This window comes from Blastomyces gilchristii (genome assembly GCF_000003855.2).
Source record: "Blastomyces gilchristii SLH14081 genomic scaffold supercont1.1, whole genome shotgun sequence".
Classification (NCBI taxonomy): domain Eukaryota; kingdom Fungi; phylum Ascomycota; class Eurotiomycetes; order Onygenales; family Ajellomycetaceae; genus Blastomyces; species Blastomyces gilchristii.
In genome coordinates, this window is record NW_003101682.1 from 7801082 (window position 1) to 7811729 (window position 10648).

At 45.5% G+C, this 10648-nt stretch overlaps 5 protein-coding genes across 6 annotated transcripts; 2 read left to right on the plus strand and 3 right to left on the minus strand.

The window, feature by feature from the left end:
• Positions 1–129: 129 nt before the first annotated feature.
• On the minus strand, positions 130–2892 carry BDBG_00829 (uncharacterized protein). The gene is made up of 2 exons (XM_031720068.1): positions 2701–2892; positions 130–2645 (listed from the first exon to the last, which is right to left on the minus strand). Exons 1-2 carry the CDS (start codon positions 2789–2791, stop codon positions 1789–1791), a joined length of 948 nt encoding a protein of 315 aa, XP_031576063.1. The 5' UTR covers positions 2792–2892; the 3' UTR covers positions 130–1788.
• Positions 2893–2998: 106 nt separating this feature from the next.
• On the plus strand, positions 2999–5203 carry BDBG_00830 (uncharacterized protein). Its single transcript, XM_031720069.1, has 3 exons — positions 2999–4096; positions 4156–4260; positions 4332–5203. The coding sequence occupies exons 1-3, from the start codon at positions 3423–3425 to the stop codon at positions 4684–4686; spliced, it is 1134 nt and encodes a 377-aa protein (XP_031576064.1). The 5' UTR covers positions 2999–3422; the 3' UTR covers positions 4687–5203.
• A 1165-nt stretch (positions 5204–6368) lies between these two features.
• On the plus strand, positions 6369–10430 carry BDBG_00832. Of its 2 annotated transcripts, XM_031720070.1 has the most exons (4): positions 6369–6811; positions 6862–6950; positions 7037–9568; positions 9656–10430. In XM_031720070.1, the coding sequence occupies exons 3-4, from the start codon at positions 8160–8162 to the stop codon at positions 9990–9992; spliced, it is 1746 nt and encodes a 581-aa protein (XP_031576066.1). In that variant the 5' UTR covers positions 6369–6811; positions 6862–6950; positions 7037–8159; the 3' UTR covers positions 9993–10430. The 2 variants fall into 2 exon arrangements, with proteins under 2 accessions (XP_031576066.1, XP_002629586.1); XM_002629540.2 differs by having other exon boundaries at positions 6369–6950.
• Positions 6657–7175, minus strand: BDBG_00831 (N-acetyltransferase; the record flags this gene model as incomplete). Its single annotated transcript, XM_002629539.1, has 2 exons — positions 6657–7014; positions 7111–7175. 2 exons carry the CDS (start codon positions 7173–7175, stop codon positions 6657–6659), a joined length of 423 nt encoding a protein of 140 aa, XP_002629585.1.
• Positions 7725–7958, minus strand: BDBG_16206 (uncharacterized protein; the record flags this gene model as incomplete). The annotated part of the gene is made up of 1 exon (XM_031724204.1): positions 7725–7958. One exon carries the CDS (start codon positions 7956–7958, stop codon positions 7725–7727), a length of 234 nt encoding a protein of 77 aa, XP_031576065.1.
• Positions 10431–10648: the final 218 nt, after the last annotated feature.

Genomic DNA, 10648 nt, shown 5'->3' on the forward strand with positions numbered 1-10648 from the left:
ACCATCACAATTTTGAGATCGGAGAATTATGTGGAGCGGTTTTGATTTAATTTAGTAGTTCCCATGAAAAATGGCAGATGTTCGTGGGAAGCACTCCGCATATTGGTCATTTCTGAGGTTTGAGAAAGATGTTTCACGAACTCGTTGCTATGTTACAAATTGACACTACGTCACCCAATATCTATATCTGACATTACACAGAATCCCACATCAACCTGCCAGATACGATTTTAATGTAGTATGCTTCACAAAAAATTGATTTTGTACTCCATTAACTTTTCCACGGTTGCATTTTAAACAACCGGATGAATACAATCGACCTCGCAAACGCTGGCAGCTGCCATGAAAAATAAATAAAAATCCAAATCAGAAATACGTTTTAGACAACCTCTAGTTAATTCTACACCTCTTCAAATCTAGCCATTTTTATTAACATGAATGGGACCTTGTTTAGAATAAAGCTGCCGCCTGTTCTCGATGAAATCCATGGGTATTTGTTAATTCCCCATGAATCTGATTCAGGTGTTGTCATTTTGATGCTGGTGGGAGACTTGCATGATCCAATTAACAGCGCTAAAAGCCTCTAACTCTCAAGACTAAAGAGTATGTACGTAATGTTCAACTTTGACAAAACAAACTTCTTCCGGCTACACCACGAGAGTTATGGCAAAGGTTCCAGTGTCAACTTTTGGAGCGATACTCGACGTCATAAAATTAGATCTATGAAAATGCAACAATGAAAAAAAGCGCAACCGCTAAATATTTTATTTTTACTACTAATATTATCGTCGTTCAATTCTCCACAACTCCCCCTTATCATCGTGCGACTTCTGTTCAACTACCTTGCAAAGCTGCTTATCAGCAATAGGGTATTTTTGATATTCCACCTGTCAAATTCGTTCCCATCGCAATTCCCTTTAACGTGACGCATCGTCCTGGACTGGGTGACTCCTTCAGCACTGGTGAGAAAGTGGAAGGGTTGTTGCGTCCATATCCCCTCCTGTTCTCCCCATTTTCATCGCTCACTACCGAAACAAAGATGAACGATAAGCGTAGGCAAAAGCCTGAACGACCGGCTGGTGAGAGAGCTCATGTACAGACATTTTTTCGCTTAAAAAAAAGGTGGGGCGTCTTCCCAGTGCTTGCCAGTAATAGGCGATGGCTCAGAGGATGCCGAGATCGCATCGCGATTTTCTCGCCAGAGGCTTTAAGGCCGTCCAACTCCCAGTACTTTTAGTATTGAACTCCCTCGGTTAACTCATTTTGAAACGGTCCAATTCCTGTAACCCTAAAATTCGAGAGGTGACCAAAAAACGAAACTTCAAACGAATACAGGATATGGAACTGGTACTTTGGCGTCTAGCCCTCGAGTTCCAGCGACTATATTGGCATCTACTTTTCGAGATAAAGTGGAGAAAGGGTATCCAGCCGTACGCTTTAGATAGTAGTTAGGGACCATTAGTAATAAATCGAGGCTACAGCTGCTAGCGGTGGATACGCAGAGCGTACGCGGATGTTTCAACGTAATGATGAGCCCGCATGCGACTGATTATGATTAAGAACCAGTAGTGATCGCCGTAGTGTGCATGTACTTGGTAATAAATACCACGAGATGGGTTCTCACTGCGGATAGAGCCTGGCAATCGGGGAGAGGGACATGTCAGTAGAAACCACAGCGGCCAATCAACGAGCATAAATGTCATCATACAGCTAGGTTGGGCATATGTGACAATGACACAATGCGTTAGGTTTTCAATTATTCCGAATTAGCCGCTATGTATGACCCACTCATCCAGGTTTCAAGGCACCGCGCAACCTTTCAATTGCACTTTCGATCCGCCCGTCACCCCCTGTCAGTAAGTTTTCGGTCACTTTATCTCTGCCCTCATCACCAATGATAATAGCGCGCTCCACATATCCCTTGTTGGAGAGTTTTATGCGGCCTACACGGCCATCCCGCCATTCAATGCGAATGTATCTCGTCTCGATAGCGGTTGCATTAACGGATACAATCCCCAAATCGCTTTCAGGCCGCGGGTCGTCATGAAGGTTGCGCTGCGACACCTGCGACTCATCCATGCCGCTCTCGTCCGGGATACCAAGTTCCTCTTGTAACCACTTGAGCGCATCGCAGCGCAAATGCCAAGCGACCAGCTCCTGCCTTAATTCTCGCACGAGGCTACGCAAATCCTGCTTTGGAGTCTTGCGCGATTTCGCAATTGCGGAATCCGCTCCATTTGTGCCACGGGGCACAGAAAGGTATCTTTGTTCCAGCTGAGTCAATGGTACGAAGATAGGAATGGTATGGCGATGTACTTGGAGGAACTTCTTCTCCGGTCCGCCAACGCGTTTTAACAGTAGATAGTATGGTTTAACAAAGGTTCCATGGCGCGTGCAGATGTCAATTCGAATACCTAGTAAGTTGGATGACGCCGCGTGAGGCGAAGGGTCCTTAAAAGGAAAGGATGTAACGGAGAAGGTAATGCGATGGTGGTTGGTTTGGGCATGCTTTCCGCTACTCAGGATGACAGGTTCTATATCCTTTTCCAACCCGAGCGGAACATGCTGAGCCAGCACATCTTGTACGGTATTGGTCGATAGGAGGCTTGATGAAAGGAGTTGCCTGCGATTGGAGAGATTGTGGACTATGAATGCTGTCAGCAATAACAAACGCCGGGCGGGAACGAAGGGTGAACTGACTCTGGGCACGTAGTGCGGCGATTTCATCGTCGAGGCCGCTTGACACGTCGTCTATGTCAGGCACAGTGGTATCCAGCACATCTACAGACATAGCGACGTCATTTACCACGCAGATACGGGCATTGGGTTTTCCTAGGTTGTCCGTCTCGTCGTGGATGTTGTGCTGATGATCAACATCGATTGTTTGGTGATGTTGATGCCAAGGCTTGAGCGTGGTAATAAATTCCTTGGCACGTGTAAAATACACGCCTGGTGCATATTTTATTCATGCATAATTTTTTGTACCGTACCAAGCTTGTGTCGCTTGTCCCCTCTATTAGGATACCTCGTACCCCCACAACCCGCTTAACCTCCTCATCCACCAATAACAGACATCACACAATGCTCTTCGACACTCTGCAACAGCCTAGACGAGGCGCAGACCAATTCGATCAAGTGCAAGGCCAATCGCTGTCAGCACCGATTCCACTTGTGTCAGCAAAGTTCGTGATCTTAGGACGTTTCAAGTCGCTTGCACAGCACACAAAAGAGTAACATACACACATGCAGAAGCAAACTTGGAATTGAGTGATCAAGTTTCGCCATCCCGTGCGGCGACGATCAACATGGCTGAGCATGCACATATAAGACTTGGAGGCCATCCCGGGCTCGCCCTGGCCTGCATGATGTAGAATCAAGAAACACTTTTCCAACCCGCTCTCAACCCACTATCAAGAGACAACATGGTGGTCTTGCCTTCACTGCTTCTCACCGCGGTTGCAGCCCTCTGCGCGCTGCCCCTAGCGGCCGCAGAATTCAAAAACATCACCGTGAACGACTACAAGCTCAAAGCAACTGGATGCTCTGACAATATAAAAGACCTGGATAAGGTCCTGCCCATCAAATCGGTCAAACAAGTCCTGGCAACCACTAATCATAGAAACCCAGACTCTTCTCCAGATGTGAAGCACACTCTGCAAGCTTTTACGTGGGAGGACGTCGATGGGTATGATGATGTCAACACACGGAAGTGGTATCCTCAAGGCATAACCACGACCGCAGACGCAACCGATACGGGTGACTATGAAGGCGACGTCGCCACCCTGATATCCTGGCACTCGGATAATTATAATGATGGGAAACGCGGTCCGCGCATCTCCTTCATCAACATGAATAAAGGAGCTGAGAGAGCCTACCGCAATATCCTCCTTGTTCGGCCGACCGAGGGTGGGTCAAAGCCCAATTTCGAAGCGCTTAGTGGCCTCCATGCTGGTGGGATTGCCTGGTACGGGCATTACCTCTATGTGGTCGCGACTACAGGGGGACTTCTGGTCTTCGATTTGAGGCACATCTACGAAGTTGCCATCGGAGACGGTATTGGCCGTGTTGGAAATGAGTATCAAGCACACAATTACAGGTAAACAGATCCCTTTCGACAGTTGCCGCCGATTTTCTTTTTAACATTTTTCGCTCCAGATATGTCCTACCGCAAGTGCGAGCCTACAAGTGGCAGCCGAAAGAAGGTGTCAAAAATTTGCATTTCTCCTTCGTTGGACTTGACAAGACTAGCAACCCTCCAAGGTACGTACATATTCATAGAAGTAAATACACCCCCGTATACTGTCGAAATGAAGCTCTAATGTACATCCAAGCCTTGTTACCGGTGAATGGTTTCCGAGTGGCCCCGGTCGCCTTACACACTGGGATCTCGACGAAAGCAGCCACTTACTTAAAGTCGATGGCGACAACATCGCAACTGCCTCTCGAGCTGTCCAGCATTCCCTCACTAAAATCCAGGGCAGCATCATGATCAACAACAAGTACTTCCTGACCCAGAGCGGTGGTAGCTTGTGGACGTTTACATGGGAGGACGGACAGGAGGGGTATAAGGACGTGTTCTCTGGCGTGCCGGAGGACTTGTCTTATCAGAAGGGGTATGGGCTGTGGGCACAAATGGAGATGCCGGGAAATAGACATGTTGTTGCTCTTGATCTTGAAAAGTTCTAGGATATATTGGACATAATTTCTTCACGTTAATGTGTGCCCATAATCTCTGTATTCATCTGCGCTCATGAAGCATACTAAATTGATATGCCCCTTATTGCTGGACCCCCATATACCAAGATTCTCTGTTTTCGGTGCAAGATATCTAGATATGGCATTTATAATTTGAAGTTTCAAGTGCTTCCAAGTCATAGGAAAGTAGGTGCCTCCCTCAGATAGAATGCGTTGGAAAATTCCACTCCAATTGCAAACTACAGCCCAAATAAAACGAAGATGCAAATTCGTAGCTATATCGCAGGCGGATTCATTCCACATTGTACGTTTCTATTGGATCTGGTATGCCAATTAGTATGCCCTATTGAAGGCAAGGTGTTGTTTCAATGAAAGGCTGTTGGGAAATAAGAGGTCATGCGCTATGAACGCCACCAACATTGTATTACTACTATTTTTCTTATCATCATCAGCCTACTACAATTGCTCATTAAATACTTGCTAATGCTAGCTTCTTGGCTCACACATTCATTTTCCTATAAATAGTGCCATATTTTGTATGCAATTAGCTAGGATAGATAGAGTACAGAGAATATAAGAAGCAGATCTTGATACACATGAGATTCATATGTTTCCGACATATTCATCCGAGATACCCATTCCGACAAAGGCACATAGCCAGGATGATTAGCCCCTTGATTGCCCCGCGACATGGCATCCCTAAGTAGGACACCAAACTTTGTATTCAACACCAAGTGACTTAGAAAACGGCGGAGCCAAGGAAAGGCTTCATTTGGTCGGCCCCCTGATTACAGAGGCTATGTCCCAAGGTTTGCCTGAAAGTTTGACCAGGAAGCAGAAAACTTGACCTCGCTAAGTGCGCCACTTGACCTCTATGTAAGCTGACCTCGCAAATGTGGCCCGTGCCACTACCTGACCTCGCTCAATACATCTTTTCTTGTAATTTGAAACCACTCAATTATTTATCATCAATTATCAACTGATTTTCAATCAATTGTTAATTACTTAAATATACAGATTGAATTTATTTTTATTACTATAATTAATTAACAATTAATTCAGAATTAATTCAAAATCAATTCAAAATCAATTTAATACTGAAATTATTCTTGAATTTAATAATAAAGTAGGTATTTATATAATTTACACTGAATTAATTATCAATTGATTTTCAATCAATTATTAATTACTTAAATATATAGATTGAATTTATTTTTATTACTATAATTAATTAACAATTAATTCAAAATCAATTCAAAATCAATTTAAAATTAATTTAATACTGAAATTATTAAATATTTTTATCTTGATATATTTTAAAATTCTGTAAAATATCTCTTTATATTCTATATGAATTTATCAGTTCATTTAATTGATTATGAATCAGCTATACATGCTTTGATTGATTGATAAGCTGAGTGGATGAATGAATTGAAAGGTTGAAAGTCAATTATCAACTGATTATTACTGTATTGTGTGAGGTCGGGGTCATGATTATGTAATGAGGTCAAGTGGCGCACTTAGCGAGGTCAAGTTTTCTGTATACACAAGTTTGACCCCGTACCAAACATAGCGGACCGTTGTATCAATTAGTAGTCAACGATTGCCAAATTTCATTGGTCCCTGGAGATACATTTGAAGTTACATCGTTGTTAAATTCATTCCTTTATTTTACAATGTGACAAATGAGCCTTAATAAATCGACGAGCAAAGCCTTATCAGTTCCCAACGTAAACCAGAGCGAGTAAGTTACATAACCCAAGTCAAACAAACAGACCATATAACAGACCACACGTATCCATGAATTCAGCACCATCCACCCCAGCAAAGGTTACCATTAGCCACAGGCCTCTTTATAGGGGCATTTCTCTATGCTTTAGGCCTTTCTGTAGCAAATAGAAGAAGATCATCACCTCCATAGGTGATCTCCTGGACGATCTCGAACCCACATGATTTCCCGCCTAACAAGTGGCATAAATTTTGTCCGCACGTTCACCATCGCCACTATCACCTCCACTGCGCTCAGTAACATTCCGCCTCGGGAGATCCCACCAGATCTTCAACATCATCTGCAACGCCTCGGTGGCATATCCCTTTGCCCACGATTCAAGGGGAAGTGAGTGTCTAATCTCAGGACAGGGGACTACCATGTTAACGCTCACGTAGCCAATGAGTTGCTCTTGCGTTTCAGGAATCGACTTGTCCAAGATGGCGAAGTTGAAAGAACGGCCCACGATATCTGGGGGCCCCTGTTTGTAGGTCTTGAATGTCATCCATTCACGCGTCTGCTCAATCGACTTGAATGGTTCTTTTGGGTGGCTGTTTAATTTTTACTAGTTAGAAGTCATAGAGCGGTAGGCGGTGGTTTCAATTTGAACAGTGGACAATTGTGATGAGGGAAGTTCATTGTTTTACTCATGCGCTGCCACTTCTGGCCGCGAACGAATCGCAAATAGCGCCACAGCGTCCGAGTCGACCATAGGACAAAAAAGTAGCCGGCTACTCTCCGCTGAAGGAAGGTGGTTGGAAATGTCTAAAGAAATGAGCGTGGGGACTCCCTTGTGCTGATGTCATTGTTGCTCGATATGGGGTTTGCATTAGCGAATAGAGGGAAGATGCTGTTGGATAGTGAAAAAAGCGGAAGAGGCTCCTGGCCAGGTAATATATAGGATATTTATATTATTGATCCCAATTTAAATCGCTCTATCTGATGTAAATAAACATAATTTATGCTCCCGCATCGGCCCAAGTCTGTGTCTTGCTACTAGTTCGTCTACATAACTCTGCAAGAGACAGCGTCTTTGGGACGAGGCCGCCACTCCATGTAAGTTATGTATCTATGTTTTTAAAATTGAAACAGAGCCCCTGCGGCTCTTGCTTACCTGAGCCCTTAGTCAGCCCCGCTTATCCACATCTCCGCTTCTGTCTGTCCTATCACATCCGCCAGCACGTAACAAAGCCAACACGTCAGTGATCCGCAATCTAGGCAGCGGGCTAAGCCATTAGATCCGCGCAGAGGCCAACTTGCCTCAAATTATTTCCGCCGCCCCATGGACGCCGCCTCTGAAGGTGAGCCCGCACTCCCGCCATATCCCTCCCTCCCGCGCAAAAATCGCCTTTCGTTTCCTCCGGCTTGCCTCTCCATGTTTCCGACTCTTGCCAGACCATTGATTCCGACTAGGGTCAGGACGTCCAACTCCAGCCCCTTGTCTTCCGCTCGCTTTCAGGGTCACAGAGCCAATAGTTCTTCCGCCTCTGGTCATCGCGATAAAGTTTCCTTGGCAGGATTACAAGAAGCTTCGGGAAATATTGAAGAAAGAGGAGAGTGGAAAGCGGAACACGAACGAGGATTGTACAAATAACAACACAGACGTATCTGAATTCCGGCCCAGTGAAGTCATCAACGAGGCGCACAACTGATTTCCCCCTCGCGGTTTGGTCAACCAAACCCAAGAAATCTTCAGATGAGGCGCTCTAAAAAGGTGGGATCACTCAAACGTCGCCCTTCCAACAGGCCGGGCCTGGCCGTCGTAACCGCCGGGGAAAACGGCCACGCCGAGAGTGACATGATTTCTACTATTGAAATGCGGAGGAAGGACAATTCCCTCGACTCAGCTCCCTCAGCTACCCAGACAGTCCGGCTCATGAACAGATCGGATTTCTCGCTTAATCATGAACCTCCCACACCACAAACTCCAGGCACCACAACTACGAGCTTTGGCGATCTACCCGTACACGACAAGCGGAATTTTGTACTATTATGTCTTCTCTACTTTTTGCAGGGTGTGCCGATGGGGCTGGCTGGTGGATCGGTGCCTTTCCTTCTTAAACCTTACCTCTCCTACGGCCAAATCGGCATATTCTCCCTTGCGTCATACCCTTATTCCCTGAAGCTGCTTTGGAGTCCCATTGTAGATGCTGTTTGGAGTCGAAGATTTGGGCGGAGGAAAAGTTGGATCACGCCCATCCAGATGATATCCGGTATTGCAATGCTATATCTGGGAGGTAGCATTGATAAAATGATGGTAGCTGCTGGCGCAGATGGTGGTGCAGGTGTTTGGAACTTTACTGGCTGGTGGTTCCTCTTGGTGTTCCTATGTGCGACGCAGGATATTGCGGTTGACGGCTGGGCTATTTCCCTCTTGTCGGCCCAGAATATCTCTTACGCTTCCACGGCCCAGACGGTTGGTCTCACTGCCGGCCAGTTTCTTTCATACACTGTCTTCTTGGCCTTGAACTCGAAAGATTTCGCCAACAAATGGTTCCGCACTCTGGATGGCAATACTGGCCTTATAACCTTGGGCGGTTACCTTACATTCTGGGGGTGGTTCTATATCGTTGTCACGTTAGTTCTAGCTATCCGGAAGAAAGAGGAGAAATCCAACGATCGGGATGGCATCCTTGCAGTCTATAAGAGCATGTGGGGTGTATTGAAGCTGAAGAGCATTCACACCATTATCATTGTCCACCTCATCGCCAAAATCGGCTTCCAAGCCAACGATGCCGTGACCAGTCTAAAACTAATTGACCAGGGCTTTGGCCAAGAGAACATGGCACTCGTCGTCCTGATCGATTTCCCATTCGAGATCGGGTTAGGATACTATGCTGGCAAATGGTCGAACAAGTATACCCCAATGAGGCTCTGGTGCTGGGCATTTGTTGCCCGGCTGTTTGCCGCACTTCTCGCGCAGGCAGTTGTCATGGTCTTCCCGAGTGGTGGCGGACCAATGCCGACCTGGTATATCCTGGTAGTTATTGCCGAACATGTCTTCTCTACGTTCATGATGACCGTTATGTTTGTTGCTGTTTCCGCCTTCCATGCACGCATTGCCGACCCCGCCATCGGCGGGACTTACATGACCCTCCTCGCAACGTGAGTTTCCCACTTTTCATCACCCTTCTAGTCCCCATACCTTCTGAAAAATGGTTTATAATCTAAAGCTAAATATCTGTCACACAGTGTCTCCAACCTCGGTGGAACGTTCCCCAAATTCTTCATTCTCAAACTTGTCGATCTCTTCACGAGCGCAACCTGCATACCCCCCACACGAACACCCGCAGGCATAAAGGATCCCCTCACGGCGCAATTTTCCTGCGCGCTTGAAGCGGACAGGCATCGCTGTGAAGCTGGCAAGGGTGTTTGCCAGGTATATCGCGACGGGTATTATACCACCAACATCATATGTGTAATTATCGGCGCAGTTACATTTTTCCTATATATCAGACCCGCTGTTCTGAAGGTGCAACAGCTACCACTGCGCGCATGGCGACTTAACGGCAATAATAGACAGGCGTAGATTTTTGTACTGGTTTCTCTTTTACTCTTTGTTTTCTTCTTCTTTCTCCCTTTTTAAGAGAAATCAGAAGACTTTTCATTTTGATTTGACTGAATGTTTTACTATACACCGTTTGTTCATGTTTGAAAGGCATAGGAGGCTTTGGTCTGAGAAGGGTTCTTTGCTTTTTGCTACCTTGCCCTTGCGGGTTTCCACCTACCCTAGATAAACAACGTTAATGTTTATTCCCCAGACAGTTCGGTCTGTACTGTACAATATTATCTATATATACTTGAGCCCATCGAATTCAAGAGCCCTATTAACCTCGTTTTATTATCTTTCCCCTTCCCTTTTCGACTGTAAGTACGAAGCATTGTTCCCACACACTATAAATCCATTCTTCCCAACAGGTTACAGAGTAAATTTTATATAAAGCAGCAACGATGAAATGAATCCCAGATATTCTCAGCAGATTCGTACATATCCATTGGGGAACGAAGTATTTATTGGTAGGAAATGCGCTCCTTAAAGCAACAGGGACTCTCTCGTCGTGTGAGTCTAAAATAATATTGCTCATATTGGCCTAACAGATCAAGGGACAGGGAGCATAGCATACTTTATGAAATTAGCAGAATTAGCGGTGTTAAAATATTCCAACGGTGGATGTTGGAACAGCA